Below are 16,866 nucleotides of genomic sequence, written 5' to 3' on the forward strand. Positions count from 1 at the left end.
ATTTCACAATTTTAAACATTGCCAATCATTTCCAAACTTGTAAAACAAATTAATTTAAAACTTATATTAAGTCTATAATATTAAGTACTTGTGTAGTGAATTCTGTATTTCTTTGGGTTGACTCACTCATTCTCCTTCTTGCCTCCCTGGATCCACTGTTTCAGCAGATATTCATAGTAGCTGTCTGCTCGAGCTCCCAGGGTGTAGATGCCTTGATGTGTGAACTGTCCGCTGTTTGTGTTGATGAACATCGGCACCAGACCATCCAGCTTTCCATCCAGTTTGTGGATCTGTCTCATGACCTCGGCCACTGCAGCCTAGGAAATTAAGATTAAGGGTTAGATAAGTAAAACTGTTCAAAAATGATCACCTAAAAGTGCTCCGGAACAAATATAGTTCAAGCCAAAATTGGTTGACAACAAAAACACACAAAATAATACAGTACAATATGAGCTAACAGGAAGGATTATTACCTTAAATTGGAGCAAAAAGGTAAGAAGTGTCACTTTCTATCCCAGTATTGTGTCAGGTGGTCACTTGTTACAGAAAATAAATGGGATTGTGTTTCAATCATGTCAAGCTGTATGCAGGGAATGATGGTTGCATCTGCACTTGTAGTCATGTTGTTGCATCTTTCTGCATGTTATAATGGCATATTAGATGCACCAACATTAACACAACATACCTTTTTAAAAAGAAAAATACATATGAAACGAGTGAATAATGTTAAAGCAAATACAATGCTTTAAGCAGCAGCTTTTGCACCAAAATTCGATCACGTGTTAAGTTCTTTTATTGAACCATATTGTTTAAACATGACAGGGTTTTTGGGTGTTGGAGCCACCATGGATACCACAACAAAGCTGCTACTATCAGACTTGAGAATCAGTAGCTATATTAGCTGCAAATTTAGACCGTATGCTAGTAAGATACCCTAGGAAAATGTCCTTTTCTCCAAATATTTCCCAGAGCAATTTTAAGCAGAGCAAGAAATTCCTAACACAGCTTTTCAGGACATCCTAGTTTTATTTTGAATTAGGGCTGAATGATTTTGGAAAATAATCTAATTTTGAACCCCCCCCCCCCCAATATTGTGATTGTGATTTGATAAGTGATTATTCCTTAACTTATTCCTAAACTAGGGCTGAACAATTCTTCAAAAGTATCGCATTCTGATAATTTGCCTCATATTGCCAATTAGATATGCACTGTTGTGTCAAAGGGGTTTTGTCATTCTCTAATCTAATAAGAAAAAAGTTCAAAAATTAAGATGGTAGGATTTTTTGTCAACTGCCCAGCCGTATTTTGGATGCTTGCAGTATTTCACTTTGCAGATGGAAGTTTAAAAAAAAAAAAAAACATCCCCAAAAAAACCTACCAGGGTCTAAATTAATAGCCCCCCTGATGCTTATAGTCAATAGTGGCTCCTTTTGACAACCTGCAGTTGTTTGTTGTAGTTTTTAACAAGTCTCACACTTCCAGCTCATTCTTTGGCTAATCTCTTCTAGCATGGACCTTGGTCTTCAGTTCACCCACTACTATTCAGGACTTTGTGCGGGCAAATCAGTAAAAGGGGTAGATTGATTATTGGCCTGGCCAAATATTGATGCTGATATTTGGCATTTAGCTGATCATCAGTTTCAGCATTTTATCAAAATCAATTAATTCAAATGTTTGCTACTTTGGCTTCACTGCACGGTGCATCTACCCCTCTGGTTTTGTTTTCACGCTCTACTGGCTCACCTAATGTCCCACCCACAACACTATCTGACCGGCTAGATAACCAAGTCAATAAACATTGGGGTCTGGGTGTCACGAACACAGGAAGTGTGCAGCATCACTTTGTATTTTCTGCTGCTACGGTGTTGTTCTGTGCTGTTTCTCATGGTGACAGAGCCTCTGCTTAATTGTTTAATTTTTCTGAATATTTTAACATGTAGTTTGCATATTGGTTCCATATATTATGTTCCCTTTGGTCTTCTGGAGGTAGTTCTTTACCAGGAGCCACGTATGTTTTGGGTTGTTGTTGTGTTGGAGGACAAAGTATTGACAGTTTCACAATTGACTACTTGAGATTTTCGGTCAAAATCTTCACATTTCCTTTCTTCTTTATGATTCCTTCCACCTTTACCAGATTCCCAGTTCCAGATGCACTGAAGTATCCCGACAGAGTCACACTAGCACCATCGTGTTTCACTGTGGGAACAGTGTTCTTTGAGCTTGGCACATCTCCCTTTTTTCTCCACACAAAAGCAACACCTCTATGGCCAAAGAGCTCTAATTTGGTCTCATCTGACCAAATGTAAGAATTTGAAATAAACAAGGATGTTTGGAAAAGCTGTCCCTAAAAATTGCCGTCTTGTCATGAAAACTGAAACTAAAAACACAAAGCATATTGAGGCGTTAGTGCCGCTATTGGGCTGACTCCTTAGACCTTGGTTCGGTGTGGTTGTATCAATGGGTCTGTTACCTGGTACTGAGGCTCCTGTGTGAGGCGGCTGAGCTCTCTGAACTCCAGCTGGATGCTCGTAACCTCTGCCACAGTGCTGTCTGAGGTCCAGCGAGGGGGATGGGCTGTGCCTTTCCCAATATTCACATCAGAGTAGGGGATCTTGGACGGGGTGTTGAAGGCAGGCATCAGTCTGGAGCCGATGTCTTTCTGCAGATGAAGACCACAGGTAAACAATGTGAAAACCTCAATTCTGATCATCACCCATTAACATGGCCTCAAATGTCACAGTTGTCAGTATTACCACTGCACTGTGATTTGCTGAAAATGTTACTGATAAGTCATATGAAATAATTTCATCAAGTGTTATACTTAAAGAACAGTAAAAATCAAATCAGCAGCAGAGCACTCTGCACTTTTTGTTTGTATAAGTCAACCGTGTCGACTGATGGGCAGCAAGAAGCCAGCACTTTACCAGGGTTGTCAAAACCAAACCTCCACGCCAGCACTCACTGTCCACCATGCCCACACAGAGACATTCTTTTTCTTACCTACATTACTACATGGCCTAACAGCAATGCCACCTTCAACAGTCCCAGGCCTTGTGAGAGGGTGGGAGAATCTGAGATCCAATCAGGTGCCCTGACTGCTTGCACTCAACCCTTCTACGTACCCTAGCATGACTCCAACTACAACCTGAGTATATGTCCACCTCCAACACGACACATGAAGCTGCAAAAGGAACAAAAGAGATACTGAGTAGGGAGAGAGCTTAGCAAGAGGGTAAGGGAGGCAGAGGTAGGGTGAAGAGCCTTGGCTGGGGCTAGCACTCTTCCTTGTCACACTAGGCTGATGCTCTACCTCCCCTTTCCTTTACCTTTGCCTCCCTTGACTGACTTATAATTAAAACCATTACCCATTATTCAGCCCTCAGCCAGCAATATTCCTCCTGATCCAAATCCACTGACAAATCTACTCCCAGATTTCTAAGTAATGAAACAGGTGTCCTCTACAACCCACTTCTGATGGACGAGCCCTAACTTTCCATCCTCACTGTTTAGCTTTGGCTCCTAAATCTGAATACCTGAGCTTTTCCTCTCACATGCTTCCTCCCAGGGAATTGTCTATAAAATAAACCTAACGCTGACCAGCAGACCATAGCACTATGTCAGGGCTCAGACTACTGCAACTATCTCCTGTGTCACAACAAGTTTCCCAAATCTACCTGCATCTCCCAGTCCTTAGCATCCTTTAACTGGCCTGCCTGGTGCGTATCTAAAAATCTGCCTCCTTGAAATTTCTCTCCCTCCTGAACAAACTGAACAACTGTCCTCTCTCCCCAATTACATCCTGCATCAATCTGATACCTTCTGCTTTCAATTTTGGGACATACCAGGATGTAGGAGAAGGTTGTAATTAGTGTGAAAAATGAATATACTGTGGCAGTTTTAATGCATTTGAGCATATATATCACAAAAACTTACTGTAGTGATCTGGGGAAAAAAATTCTTGCGCCTTGCAATGGTAACTCAAAAGAATTTTTGTTTAATTCTTGGTTCCCGTCGCTGAAGTAAAGCCAAAATGAAACTGAAGTGAAGCTTAGTATTACTGGTTTACAACAAGCCACTAGCTACACCAGGATTACAGTAATATGGGCATCTTTTCCCAGAGATATCATCATCTGATAGATGAGGAATTCCAAAGCATTGCTAATAAAGACATAGATTAATGTGTTATTTAAGCATGTATGTTGACTCACAGCTTTTTCTAGGAACACAGTGTCTCCAGTCAGGTGGTATGTGCTCAGCAGACCTCCCAGAATGCGGATGGTGCTCTCAAACAGGTTGACATCCACATTCTTGCCAAAAGTGAGCTCTGTGGCCACCCAAGTCTTTGCTTCTTCAAACTCTGCAAAATAACAGGAGAAACTGTTCAGATCTGATACTGTGGTCATGCTAGAGGGCATCAGTTGTTAAGCCTACCTTCTTTAAGCCCAAGGATCCACATGGTATCCAGTGCGTCGATAAGCGTCAGGCCCAGGCCAAACCACTCGCTGTAGGACTTGGAGAGAGGCCTGAGCTCATCATGGCCCCAAGCACAGTCTTTATAGCCCTTCCATGCATGTCTGAAAGCCTCCTGCACCGCCTCGAGCCGGTTAGCTCCTAGTACACAAGACACACAAGATGGCCAATTAATACGCTATCCAAGTCTACAGAAGGAGTTAGAAAACGAGATGGAGATGTTCCATTCAAATCCAACTAAAAAATATATATGCATCTAGAACACTGTCAAAAAAAACAAACAGATACCTGACTCCTTCGTTGGTTTGACCTTCTTGTTGGCAGGTGAAGCCCCCTTATTCTCATCTTCTTTGGCTCCCTCTGTGCCCTGCTCAGTGTCGATCACAGCCCCACGCCAGCTAAAAGTCACCAAGTGATTAAGATATAAATACAACAAATGTATACAGCATAGAAATGATGTTGTTTCCATCCTCCATGTCCCACCTGATGACCCCTTCCTCCTCCCCGTCCTTCTTGCCGTCAGCCGCTCTCCCCCCTGGCCCTGAATCTGAAGAGTTTCCTTTACTCTGAAGACGGTTCTGAAGGATGGGTGGTCCTCTTTTGTAGGGTAACTTCCTCTGTGAAGAACAATGACATAAAGAGGAGCATTTTGATCTTTACTTAATTCAGAAGTTCATTGTATTCTGTATGACAGAGTTGGTTAGCCTTCCTTAGAAACTCATAGACAAAACCATTGTCATATTCTTATTTCTAAGGCTGAACTTGACCTGCCTCCATCATACTTGTGTGATTTTATTCATGTGAAAAGTTCTGGAAGCGACAAACACAGTAGTAGAGTGTTGGTCAAATTCACTTTTGCAAACTGTCTTTAAAGTGCATCTTGAAATGGGTAAAAAGAGTTTCAGGTACTTAACTACTACAGCTATGGCAACATGATCCTCTCTCTACTTCCACATTTACAGTTCAGAGGATGAAATGGGGCAAAGAAACAAGGTTTTATGAAGAGACAGGAGCCTTTAAGGATTCATACCTCTACCTTGTGCTGTCAAAGTAGTTTCAATTTCAATCACCATATTGAATGTTCAAGTGTTTGTTGTAGTATTTTGCCAATATATGCACTGTCATACATCATCAATTAAATACATTTATGTTTCTTCACTCATTTATTTAAATGTATTGCTTTTTTTCCCAAAGTAATAAAAGTGTCTAAGTTCTTATGCGTGTGATACATAAAATTATGTGATGCATGGTTGTTAAATCAGTGAGTAATTATGTTTGATAACCATGATCTCGCCAATTAATATAATCATGATGATGTTTTTTGACATAATAGAGCAATCCTACCTGCCTACACCCATTGTCTAATGTCTTTTCTTTTAAGTTAGTGAAGAAATGTTTATTAAATTGTGAAGTTTAGGAATAAGAAGATTCCATTGTACAGCATGGATGACAACTTAACTTCATACAGTATAAAGCATTTTAGCTCCCTGTAGATAAAGTTTGTCACCTCAAAAGAAGAGCAAACACAATTTCAGACCACAAATCACCAACATGTCTGTATCTCCATGTCACTTTTCTTAGACGATCAGTTACAGTGGTGGTTAGGCTTCAAATAAACAAATCCATTCATGTCATGACATGACATATCTCCTCATGAGACTAAAAATAGCTGCAGCCCTCAGCAGGCAGCCTTTAATCTCCATGGTTTTGATGTTTCTAAGGTGTGGTAATTCATCAAAGTATGACTAAGGAGAGAAGGGACTTAAAAATAGACATTTATGGGTTTTAAATTTAAAGAGCTACTGTAGACTTTCAAAAGAATGCAGTAATTAAGCTTTGTTTAAGACCAAGCATCAGTGGTGGGTGGTGAATGAGTATTAATACCCTTACCGATGTAGTTCTGCCACAGATTTGATTTTTGTAATTCATCACCACTGACCCGCAATTTTGCACAGCAAGGCTTTGCTCCAACCTAAGGCGAGTGACCTCGCCCACTGGAAGCATATCTACAGCACTGCAGCCCTGATCAGCAGGGACCTCTCTGTGACCCTCTTCTCTTGCTGCAGGATGGGATGTAATGTCGTTATAGTGATGATTTATGGTTGTATTTTGAAAGCACCAGATATTCTATGCTTGTGACTGTCTGTTTGGAGCTTTCTGATCGACAGGTATTGACATGGTTTGGCAGCAGCTGGCGCTGAAAATAGACCTGCAGCGTATCTTGAAAGAAGCAGAGCAGAGTGGCACTCCAAGAACACGCCGCTGCTGGACTGGAGCGCAGGCTCTTGAACTGCTCTGACAGACGAGAGAGGGAGCGATGGGCTCCGATTTGCCGGCGGATCGTGGTGCATCACTGTATGTGGAAACTTTAGGTGAGCGCTCAACTTTTAGTCATAGTAGTGGGTAAAAAAGTAGGCGAACAAAGTGATATGACAGACAACAGCTCAGAGAGAGCTGTCATCAATGAGTTTAACTCTGACATTTCAGAGCATCCAGGTAACTAAACAAATGTCACCTACTCTTGTCAGTGTAATCATGGTGCAGTACTGTTATCAGGTCAAATGTGTTTTCTCCTTTCCAAGTTAGTGAGTGTACTTGTTTTTTAAAGCATCTTGTCTGTAAACACAAAGAAAAATGGGTTGGTTCAGTCTGACTTGAACCCAGTAGAGCAGCAATTTAATTCCCATTGTAATAGCTGTTCCCAGCCTGGGGTCCGGGGGGGTACGTGACTTTATCTGCTCTGAGGTTTTCAAAATCATGAATAAACTTTACTTAAATAGTTTATATGAAGTCTTTAAGTATGATAAATATAGAACATACACCTATTTCTCAGGGTTTTGTCACTGAAACAATTAAATTTCATGTTGATTTTTGACAGAAACCGATCACTTTTTTTTACTACAGCATCTCAACTTTGAGCTTCTTCTCTTGGCTCTGTCGACATGGACTGTTTGTCCTGTATGCAGCTGAAGCCCACTGAAACACAAGTTACCATGGGGACTGAAAACAGAAACTAGAACACTCGAAACACTATAATCTGGTTCTTTGCCTAAAGATTCTCTAGTTTTAGGCAGAAACTGTACAAAAATAGGGAAAAGAGTCCATAACCAGAGACTTCTCACCCCCTTTGAGTTTGAAAATTCTCATTAAGATTACATTATAGGTGCTAAACCAAATGCTTTTTAAAACAACAATTCATCAGTAATGACATTGTATATCACAGCCTTCAAACATTACCCATTTCCAGCAGAACAAAAGCCTCTGCCTTGCAGCTGTTAACCAAACATGAGTATACATTCACAGACCCTTCTGACCTAGCTGTCTTTGTTAGCTGCTGCTTTGTGGCTGAATTCTGCATTCTAAAATGCTGCTTCAGCCTCTATGCGTAGGAGTTACGCAAATATGTATGCATTGCTCAACAGCATTATCAGCTCTACATGGAGTGCTGCTGATTTTGAAGAGAGCCCACGTTAACACAAACCTGCTGTAGCAGGCATACATGACAGTTAATCAATTTCAATTCATTAATGAAGTTTGGTACAGAAATGGTGCTTTGGTTGAATAGAGATTATTTTCATTTTAAAAATTATTTTAAACAAAAAAACAGTATTAAAAACACCTACAGCACCAGCTCTGGTACATGATAAACAGTTCCATTACTACTTTTGTACAGAATGGAGATTGCCACAATCAATCTAAATTAACATGGAGATTGAATAAAACTGCTTATTGACAATATTAGTCCTTCAATCTTTTCAGAAACCTTCACAGAAAAAAAGCAAGACAGAAACCTGGGAGGTTTGCTCTGGCAGTGGTAGTCGCCCCTGTTTGACGGGTTCGGGCAGCACATTAGGGACGAAAGGCCTCAGGACGCTGTTGCTGTTGGTGTCCTGCTCTTCTTCATCTGTAAGGCCTCAACACACAAAACAAACATATTCAGTCCAAGGGAGTAAAATAACCTAGTCTAAAGAGTAACTAGACCCTTAGACCACTTTTCTCTGATGGAAACCAATGTATATGTGTATCTAGTAAGGTTCAATTTCAATAACAATTGGTGCATGTCTTCCTCTCCTCTCTCCCTATAGTTTCCATCTCTCTTCATCTATCCCGTCTAAATAAAGGCAAAGTCCTTAGCCCAGATTAGATGCTGATGACGTTGTCTGTGGTTCAGGACTGGCTCCACACTAGGAACGCCACACTTGTAGTCCATTTCCTGGACCTGCCTGTGTGGTTGCTCTCAGTCCACTGACTCCAGCCTCAGTCCACTCCTTGTGAAGTTCCCCTTTGTTTCAAAGAGGCCAATTTGAATGTTTTTGCATCTAGAATACATGTAAGCTTGACCTTTTTAATTAAATACCAGGAAAAAAACGATGATATTCTATTTTTTTAGATGTACTGTATAAATTATACACTAATTTGTTTCTTCTACATGACCGTCATTTCCCCATTTTACTGTTTTTTGATGAAAAGAATGAAAAAAAAGTTAAACCTGCTTTTAGCTACAATGACGGATTTAAAGGGGAAATACGATGCAAAATTTACTTTTCAGGCTTTTATAACAAAAATATGTGCCCCCGGCCTTTTTCAAAATCCCCTCCACTACCAGACCCCCCCCCCCACCTTTCAGAAAATGTGTGCTGAAACAAGCCGTTCTCTGATTTTCCCCTCATGATGTCATGTGGGGAGATAGCCATGCCCCCAGGCTCTGCTGGCCCTCCCCACTTGGAAGAAAGTTCTCCTGACAGGGCTTGACGCTAACTTTTGTCCCAAGGAGGACATGTGCTCCTAAGTTGAAAAAGTTAGGAGCACATAAAGAACTTTAGGGGCACAATGAAAATTGATCAAATGTTTCCATAATAAACGTGATGCAAATACCCATTTAAAAAAAAAAAAAAATTAATGAATTTGTATAAAAAATGTACAGAAATGTAAAATAATCAAGTTTTGAAAAAGTATTGCAATTTAATTTTGTCTTTAATGTTAATGTTTACTGGGCTTTTTAGGCTATCTTACAGTAATCATGGGTACAAGAGCTCCATCTATCCTTAATATTCTCCAGGTCCTCTGAATAATAATTAACTTAGGTACACTTCTGTCCCTGTGCTTAAAATGGTCATGAGTCCGACTCTAAGCAGACTCTGGTATGAGGTGTGGGGGGATACAATGTCTGTATAGTCAGAAGAACCAATATGTCACTGATAATGAGCATATATTTATTTTATTTATCATTGACACCAGGCTAAAACCTTGTATCTCAATTTTTCATGATTTTAATTTGTTTTTATAAATCATATTTATATCATTTTTATAAATTATAAACTTTTCATTCCCTGAAAAGTGATCATTTTGGAGATACCAGTCTTTGGCCCAACACCAGCGTTGACAAAGTTCCACCTGGCCTAAAGATTTTTTAACATATTAGAATGAGCTGAGTTTAAGCTCTGAGATGCTTTTAAAAGAAAATGATGAATGATGGTTGTCTATTTGGGTATTCATATCTCACATTGGGGCATTTACTGTAGTTCTGTGGCTTTATTAACATAAAAGAGATGCTTTCTAATTTTTTTCCACTCATTATTAATCCTTTAGTAAAAGGGGGAGGGGCCTCATTTTGGTCTTTGCCCTGGGCCTCCAACTGACTAAAACCAGCCCTGCCTCACACCTGCAGCTCTCCAGAAACATCATTTCACCCTGCCTCATTTTGGAGCTTTGGTTTTATATTTCTTCTCTTTTGACAATATTTATGATCATTAGTGCATTAAGATCAATTTAAATACCCACGTTTGAACAAGTCTTACTAGATATGACGTTATCTCCATGTGTGATCCGTATGTGTTATGCCCGTTGATGACGCGAATTGGCATAATTGTCAAAAGATCTGGATGTGAAAGAGCATCGGCAGGATGTGGCTGGAGAAAAAGTTAAAACGAGGAAATGGGAAGCTTCAGATTAAACACTACAGCACACCTCAATGAATGAGCAAACTGAAGAGACGCAGCACCGACAGACTTCCTCTGCTCTCTTTTCTTACACACGCTCCTCAGGCGAGCGAATCCGACAGTAAAATACATGGATTTAAAATAATAAACGTTTAAATTTGGAAGTAAAAGCCTGTCTTCTTTATGTGGGTAACAGATTTATTGATGTAACCTACCATGAATCTTTACTGATAGTGTTTACCTTCATAAAGGTTTTTAGTTAAAGTCTGTACAGCTGTCTGCACATCAGCAGACACGCTCAGTCAATGGAGGCAGCAACACACTGCATCTGGCTACTCGGGGGCTCCATAGTAACAGAAACGAGAGAGGAAAATAAGATTAATGAACAGAAAAGCTCAGAGTCATGCTTGCCCAATCGGGCAAGTCCTTAGCAAGTTTTGCTTGCCCGATTGGCTTTTTGATGTTGCCCCAGGCATTCGGGCAACCGTTAATGTCGGACCCTGAGCTTGGCAACTCAACGGATTTTTATCATAAATTCGCAAACTAAACAACTGTAGAAAGTACTGTAATGCTATTGCCTACAGTTACAAAAAAACATGTTTTTGCTCATTTTAAACCACTTTTGTTGAAAACACAACAGTTATATTCACTTCAAGCAGCAGAACTGGATTGAATGCAGAAGTTTCATACATAACGCACATTGAAACAATCAGGGATGTCAGTGTGACATTACAGAATAATCGGTAATGTGTTAGCCAAGACAATGGATAAAAACATGTTTTTCTTAAAATCAGGTTGATTATATGAGAAACTGCGTCTTCTGTGTAACCACATATCAAAGCTTGTGGTAAGTCTACCTTGTATGGTCATGACATAAAGGCTAATAATCAAATTCAAAGAGCAGCATTGGCTACATGTTAATGTGGCTGATAAGGGACAGCAGGAAGTAGGAAGTGGGCATGTGTAACTCTCCCTCCCTCCAAGCCCTGTCCATGAATGTAGATTAACCTCAGCTGAAACTCTGGGGTTTAGTCATGCTTTATGGATGGCAATATGGAAGCCTTACCTCTGAGGTGTTCAGTAAAAGTAGGATAGGAGGCAATTCCACAAATAAACAAGAGGACGAGAAGGAAGAGGATGAGGCTCCGCTGCAGTCTTGATAACTGCTTCCATTTCTGCAGGCACACAGAAGATGGGATTTTTTTTTTATTACATTGACATTTTAAATAATGTAAGTACAAGGGACTGTATTTATAATATCCTAGTTTTCAAATTATAATTAAAATCATGGAAAGAAAAGATATTGTGATGCTGTTTTAATCTATCATTGTTCAGCCTTTAAAAAGGCCAACACACTCTCCACAACAGCAGAATCGTTTTCCACAGATATGTTGAAAAAACTGGGAAAAGTGGAACACTAGAGCAGCAACCTGTCCTTATCAGGCATTAGCAGAATAGGACATGAAAGGGATAAATAAACAAAACCAGAAAGGGAAAAGTCTTTCTAAGGAGATGATCAATGTCACAGCTCACCCGCCAGCAGGACTGTCTCCTCCACTGCTTACTATTATTGTAACCTCCACTTCCTTTTTCAGCAAAGCTTATAGATACATAGTCCTGTCGAGGTGGGGAGTGCATGTCTGTAGATCAGCCCTAAAAGAAAGAGATGCATTAAATAGGGGTGTGAGTGAGCAAATTGGGAGGGACTGGAGCAACCAGGGGAGGTGATACATGAGCTCCAGGACAACCCTGAAGATAGCTCCTGATGCAATAGTTCAGTGAAGAAACTGAAACACACATCCGAGCTGGACATTCTTTGTTTTCTGCTTTTAACACTGACATAAAAGCCTGTTTCACTGCTTTTGAAAGAGGGACTGTTTTGGTTCTCTGTGTAAATCTGACCCAGACTTGTTCTTTTTTTTCTGTTTCAATATGTTTAGCCAACTTGTGTTCCATTTTTCATTGTGTTTCTTTAAGGACTTAAAAAAATTGAATTTCAAGTTGTTCCTATTTCATTTATACTTTCCCTGACTTGTGTTCTTTATGCTTTTCTTTACAACTATTCTCAAGTTTCATCTCTTGTGTTTCCCTTGTTTTGTGAAAAAAAAAAAGAAGAAGTGATTTCTTTTTTTTTCCAAAATGCCCCACATTAGTATGTAAAACAGAACTGAAACTGCATTTAAAAGACTTTCTGGCTTCTCTATCTCATCTCGGTGAATTGGTTGTTTTGGTCAAGACTTACTTGAAGCCCAATCCCATTTCTCCCCTTAACCCTCAATCTTAACCCTCAAGCTCAACCCTCAGTCTTAACTCGCTCCTCAAAACCAAGTGTAAGGGTCATCTCATGACTTAGAAATGGGACACCCCTTAATAGCAGTTACAGACTGTAGAGGGCAGTAATGTGCCAAAACGGTGTAGTCTGTCGATTCAAAGGAAGAAGAAGAACGGGAACATGTCAATAACCAAATAACATGTATAAACACCACAACCACGGACACATTCAGCTGAAAGTCACCGTATCACATGGCCATTAGCTAACGCCAAACACCAGTTGTAACTAGGGTGGCCCTTTCCATAACACCAAAAAAGAGGACACTCTGCAGCCCTTAGTGAAGTAAGAATAATCAAAACAAATAGGACTCTAGTGTATTCCCCGATGCTGTACAATTTTGTCCATGATACTGATGGTATCATGATACAGTGATTCTGAGATACTCATTGAAGGACATTTTGACTCAGGACCACGCCTGGCCAAAGGCCCAAAGCAGACTCTTTTATATGTAGAATAGTTTCCTTACTCTCTCTTTCAGCCCACTGTATCTCCATCTATTGAAGTTCTTCTTCGGTGTACTCCAGCTCATACAAATATCCTCTCATATCCACAGTAAACGGCACATCATCATCACTCGAGTCAAAATCGCTCATATTATCTTTGTTTTATCCCTTTAATGTCTCATTTTACCTAAAAAAAAAAACCTAACAGACAGCTTAATGGAAAAGTAAGAACTCATCTGTACCTTGTGTTATGTAACATTTAGCTTTTCACTGCCCCCATATTCCCTTTTCAGTCCATAACAATTTTTTTCCATGGTTAAGTTTGTGTTAAAATCTTGGATCTACCTGTAAAAGCATGTCTGTATCAAAACAGGAAGTCAATTACCCTTAGTTTAGTACAAAACAAAAATCCAAAATGACACAACCAGTTTTAAATGCATAATAGGGGAATTTTAAAATCCAATAAGAAGGGCACAATTAACCATGATTAACTTAAGCAATTCTGAGATTTTTTTGCAATTAAAAACTGCATCATTTAGCAACCTTAATATAAACATTGATTAAAAAAAAACTATTTAAATTACATTTAATTCAATAATTCAATTAAAAATTAATTTATTTTAAGATTACGGTGACAGTTACGATCATTTCTTCATCATCTCATTTCCGCAGACTGTTCTTGTTTTTTCTAATAAAAGATGAATGTGCTGTGAGAGTAAATAGAGACACCGTGTCCACCTTCTCATCATCTTCCACATCTACACATATTTACTGTTTAATCAAACAAAGAGTGCAAATAAAGCCTGCCAAGCCCTGCAACATTCATTAAACATTCTCCTCATCAGTCCTAGTGCAGGTTGAGTTTGCCAGGTTTAAATCAAAAAATGAAAGCTTGTTCACTGATCAAACCTCTGTTTAACAATATCCTGTTGTGGGGAAGAGATTGCTGATTGACGTTGGTACTCCAGCATTGAATTAACAAATCAGCATGGGTCCTAAAGCTAAAAAAAAAACTGCAGAGAAACTCACTTTTGATGAGTGATGGGTGTTTTGGCAGGAGAGAGTGAATCCAGCAGCAATGTGATGTAACTCAGATTTCCCTTTTTTATGACCTGTCCTGCTGGAGCAAACAAATATTTGTGGTGTGCAACCATTTTCTCACTCAGAACAGGTCACTCCTGGCCCCAAAACAACAAGAACACAATGGGTGGCACCAAACTACCTTATTTTCCCTTTTCAAAGTCCATAGTCATATGTTCAAGCAGACTTTAGGGACCGGATTCAGTGAGCATGTGCTGTGAAAAAGTATGTCCCCCCCTTTCCTGATTTCTTTCTTTCTTTCTTTTTTCTTTCTTTTTTTTTTTAAACACATTTTTCACACTAAGATGTTTCAGATCATCAAATTAATCTTAGCATTAGACAAAGATAGTCTGAGTAAATACAAAATGCAGTTTTTGAATGACAATTTCATTTAATAAGGGAAAAAAGCCATTCAAACCTACCTGGCCCTATCTGAAAAAGTCTTTGCCTCCTAAACCTAATTACTGGTTGTTACACCCTTGGTGGAAACAACTGCATGGCATGGAAGTGTTTGCTATTGCCAGCAAGGAGACTTTTTTACATTGCTGTGGAGGCAACACCTGCCTACAGGTCTTTGGATATTGTTCTGGGCTCTTTTGTGACCTCTGAGATGAGTCCTAGAAGTGCTTTTAGAGTAATGTTGATATGCCAGTCACTTCAGGGAAGGTTTACCACTGTTCAAAGGTTTCTCCATTTGTGGATAATGGCTCTCAATGTGGTTTGTGGGAGTCCCAAATGTTTAGAAATGTTTTTATAACCCTTTCCAGACTAATGGATGTCAATGACTTTACTTTCCTCTGTCCTTGAATTTCTTTATATGACATCATGATGGGTTGCTTTTTGAGATCTTTAAGCCTACTTCACTTTGTCTGACAGTAGGCTCTATTTAAGGGATTTCTTGACTCAACAGGTCTGGCAGTTATCAGGCTTGAATGTGCCCTGTGAAACAGAACTCAGCCATTGAACACATGGGGCCAGGTAGGTTTCAATGGCTCTTTCCCTTAATGAACTAAATCACCATTAAAAGCTACATCTTATATTAACTCAGGTATTAAAATTGTTTGGTGATCTGAAACACTTACATGTAACAAATATGTAAAAGAGTAAGAAATATGGGGGCAGTAATTACTTTTCACAGCACTGTAGATGTGGTTGTGAAAAATTAAAAACCATGTATCAGATATTTAAAAGGAAGGTCTTACTAAATTTCTGTTCAAGCTTCCTCACCTGCCTCTGAAATGATCCCTTCTACTGGCTGCTCTGTGTTGCTGTCTGCCAATTCTTGAATAGATGCAGTTAAATTTAGCTGTGTTAACACTGACTGATAAATAAAAGGACAGATATTGACAATATTATGTAACCTAATGCTTGCCAAGTTTGATCAACTGCCTCCTTGTAGTCAAACTGACTAGTCCGAAAATAACATGTTCATCGCTGAAACTTGGCTTGAAACCCTTATCTCACACAGCCAACAACTACACAAGAATCCAGGTCCTTCTTCAATATCCTGCATCCTCTTTTGCTTAAAAAGTACTACAGGTTTTAATGCGTATTTAACCTACAATAACTTCATTCACATCACACCCAATACTCAGTAAGATAACGACTGGAGGTTAGCCCAGCTAGCTTTATAGCTGTCATCACATCTGCAACATCAGTGATAATCAACAGGCTGATGTACTCAATAATGTGAGCTTTACCAAAATTAAATATTGATACACAAAGCATGTCCAGACACGAAAAGCTTCATATTAAGTCTTACTATTAAATGAAATGAATATCACAGTAACGTAATCCTACCTTATACACGAGAGTTAACCTCTGGAGTTACCCCGCTGTGGCGACTACCTCACCTTCGCCTCCCTGGCTCGAAGTGACGTTTTGGCGGATTCACAGCCCCACTGTGGACCGAGGCATGGCTTGAGGCCTAACATAACCGACAAGGTATGTATAAGTCTCGCACTTTTTTATTTCATAACAGCACAGCAGTCATAAAACAAAGGCAGAACATGGTTAACTGTTGATTTTAATTGAGTTATGTGAAAAAAAGAGCAAAAATCGCTATTACCTCGTAAAGTATCCACTGTTAACGTCAGATGTGCAACCAGTTCACCACCAGGAGGAAAACAGCAGTCGGTGTTAGAACTGCCGTTAGCTGGACGTCACTGAAACAGCCTCGGGGATTTATTCATGTTTAAAATGCTCCACTGACAAGAAAACCCACCCTTCAAGTATTCCTCCTGTAATGGCCGTTACAAAGAATCAACTAAATGAAGTAGGTGTCATCCACTTGTAGCTACAGCGGGATATGATGACGCTCAATGAAAACAACGATGGGTTTCTAATGAACACATGCTGCCTTCAGGGACTCCCTGGAAATATTGTAAACACCAGAAATAATCCCATCTCAGAAGGACTTTTTAATTTTAAGTTAAAATAAAAAGAAATAAACGAATAAACCAAAAATCAGCCAGTCTATTTTAGTAATTAAAAAACCTTACTTTTTATAAATGTCTTTGACAACATGTTTACTAGTTAGGCTGAATTCAGTCCAAATGGGCCAGGCAAGGTTGCAGCATCATCGTTCTTTCATGTTTAACTG

At 39.5% G+C, this 16,866-nt stretch overlaps 1 protein-coding gene across 3 annotated transcripts in view; it reads right to left on the reverse strand.

The window, feature by feature from the left end:
• LOC121509526 (endoplasmic reticulum mannosyl-oligosaccharide 1,2-alpha-mannosidase-like) overlaps positions 1–16,586 on the reverse strand; it is a 28,050-nt gene extending 11,464 nt beyond the window's left edge. The window contains exons 1-12 of one of the 3 annotated variants that reach the window (XM_041786963.1): positions 16,333–16,586; positions 16,065–16,191; positions 14,214–14,301; positions 11,943–12,062; positions 11,476–11,584; positions 8,262–8,383; positions 4,954–5,087; positions 4,759–4,868; positions 4,432–4,611; positions 4,209–4,357; positions 2,471–2,659; positions 127–317 (exon numbers count right to left, since the gene is read on the reverse strand). In XM_041786963.1, the coding sequence (XP_041642897.1) occupies positions 127–317; positions 2,471–2,659; positions 4,209–4,357; positions 4,432–4,611; positions 4,759–4,868; positions 4,954–5,087; positions 8,262–8,383; positions 11,476–11,584; positions 11,943–12,047 (1,289 nt within the window). In that variant the 5' untranslated portion in view covers positions 12,048–12,062; positions 14,214–14,301; positions 16,065–16,191; positions 16,333–16,586. Of the gene's footprint in view, positions 1–126; positions 318–2,470; positions 2,660–4,208; positions 4,358–4,431; positions 4,612–4,758; positions 4,869–4,953; positions 5,088–8,261; positions 8,384–11,475; positions 11,585–11,942; positions 12,063–14,213; positions 14,305–16,064; positions 16,192–16,332 lie in introns of all 3 variants that reach the window. The other 2 variants (XM_041786964.1, XM_041786962.1) reach the window with 2 other exon arrangements.
• Positions 16,587–16,866: the final 280 nt, after the last annotated feature.

Source organism: Cheilinus undulatus, linkage group 5, assembly GCF_018320785.1.
Source record: "Cheilinus undulatus linkage group 5, ASM1832078v1, whole genome shotgun sequence".
Taxonomy (NCBI): domain Eukaryota; kingdom Metazoa; phylum Chordata; class Actinopteri; order Labriformes; family Labridae; genus Cheilinus; species Cheilinus undulatus.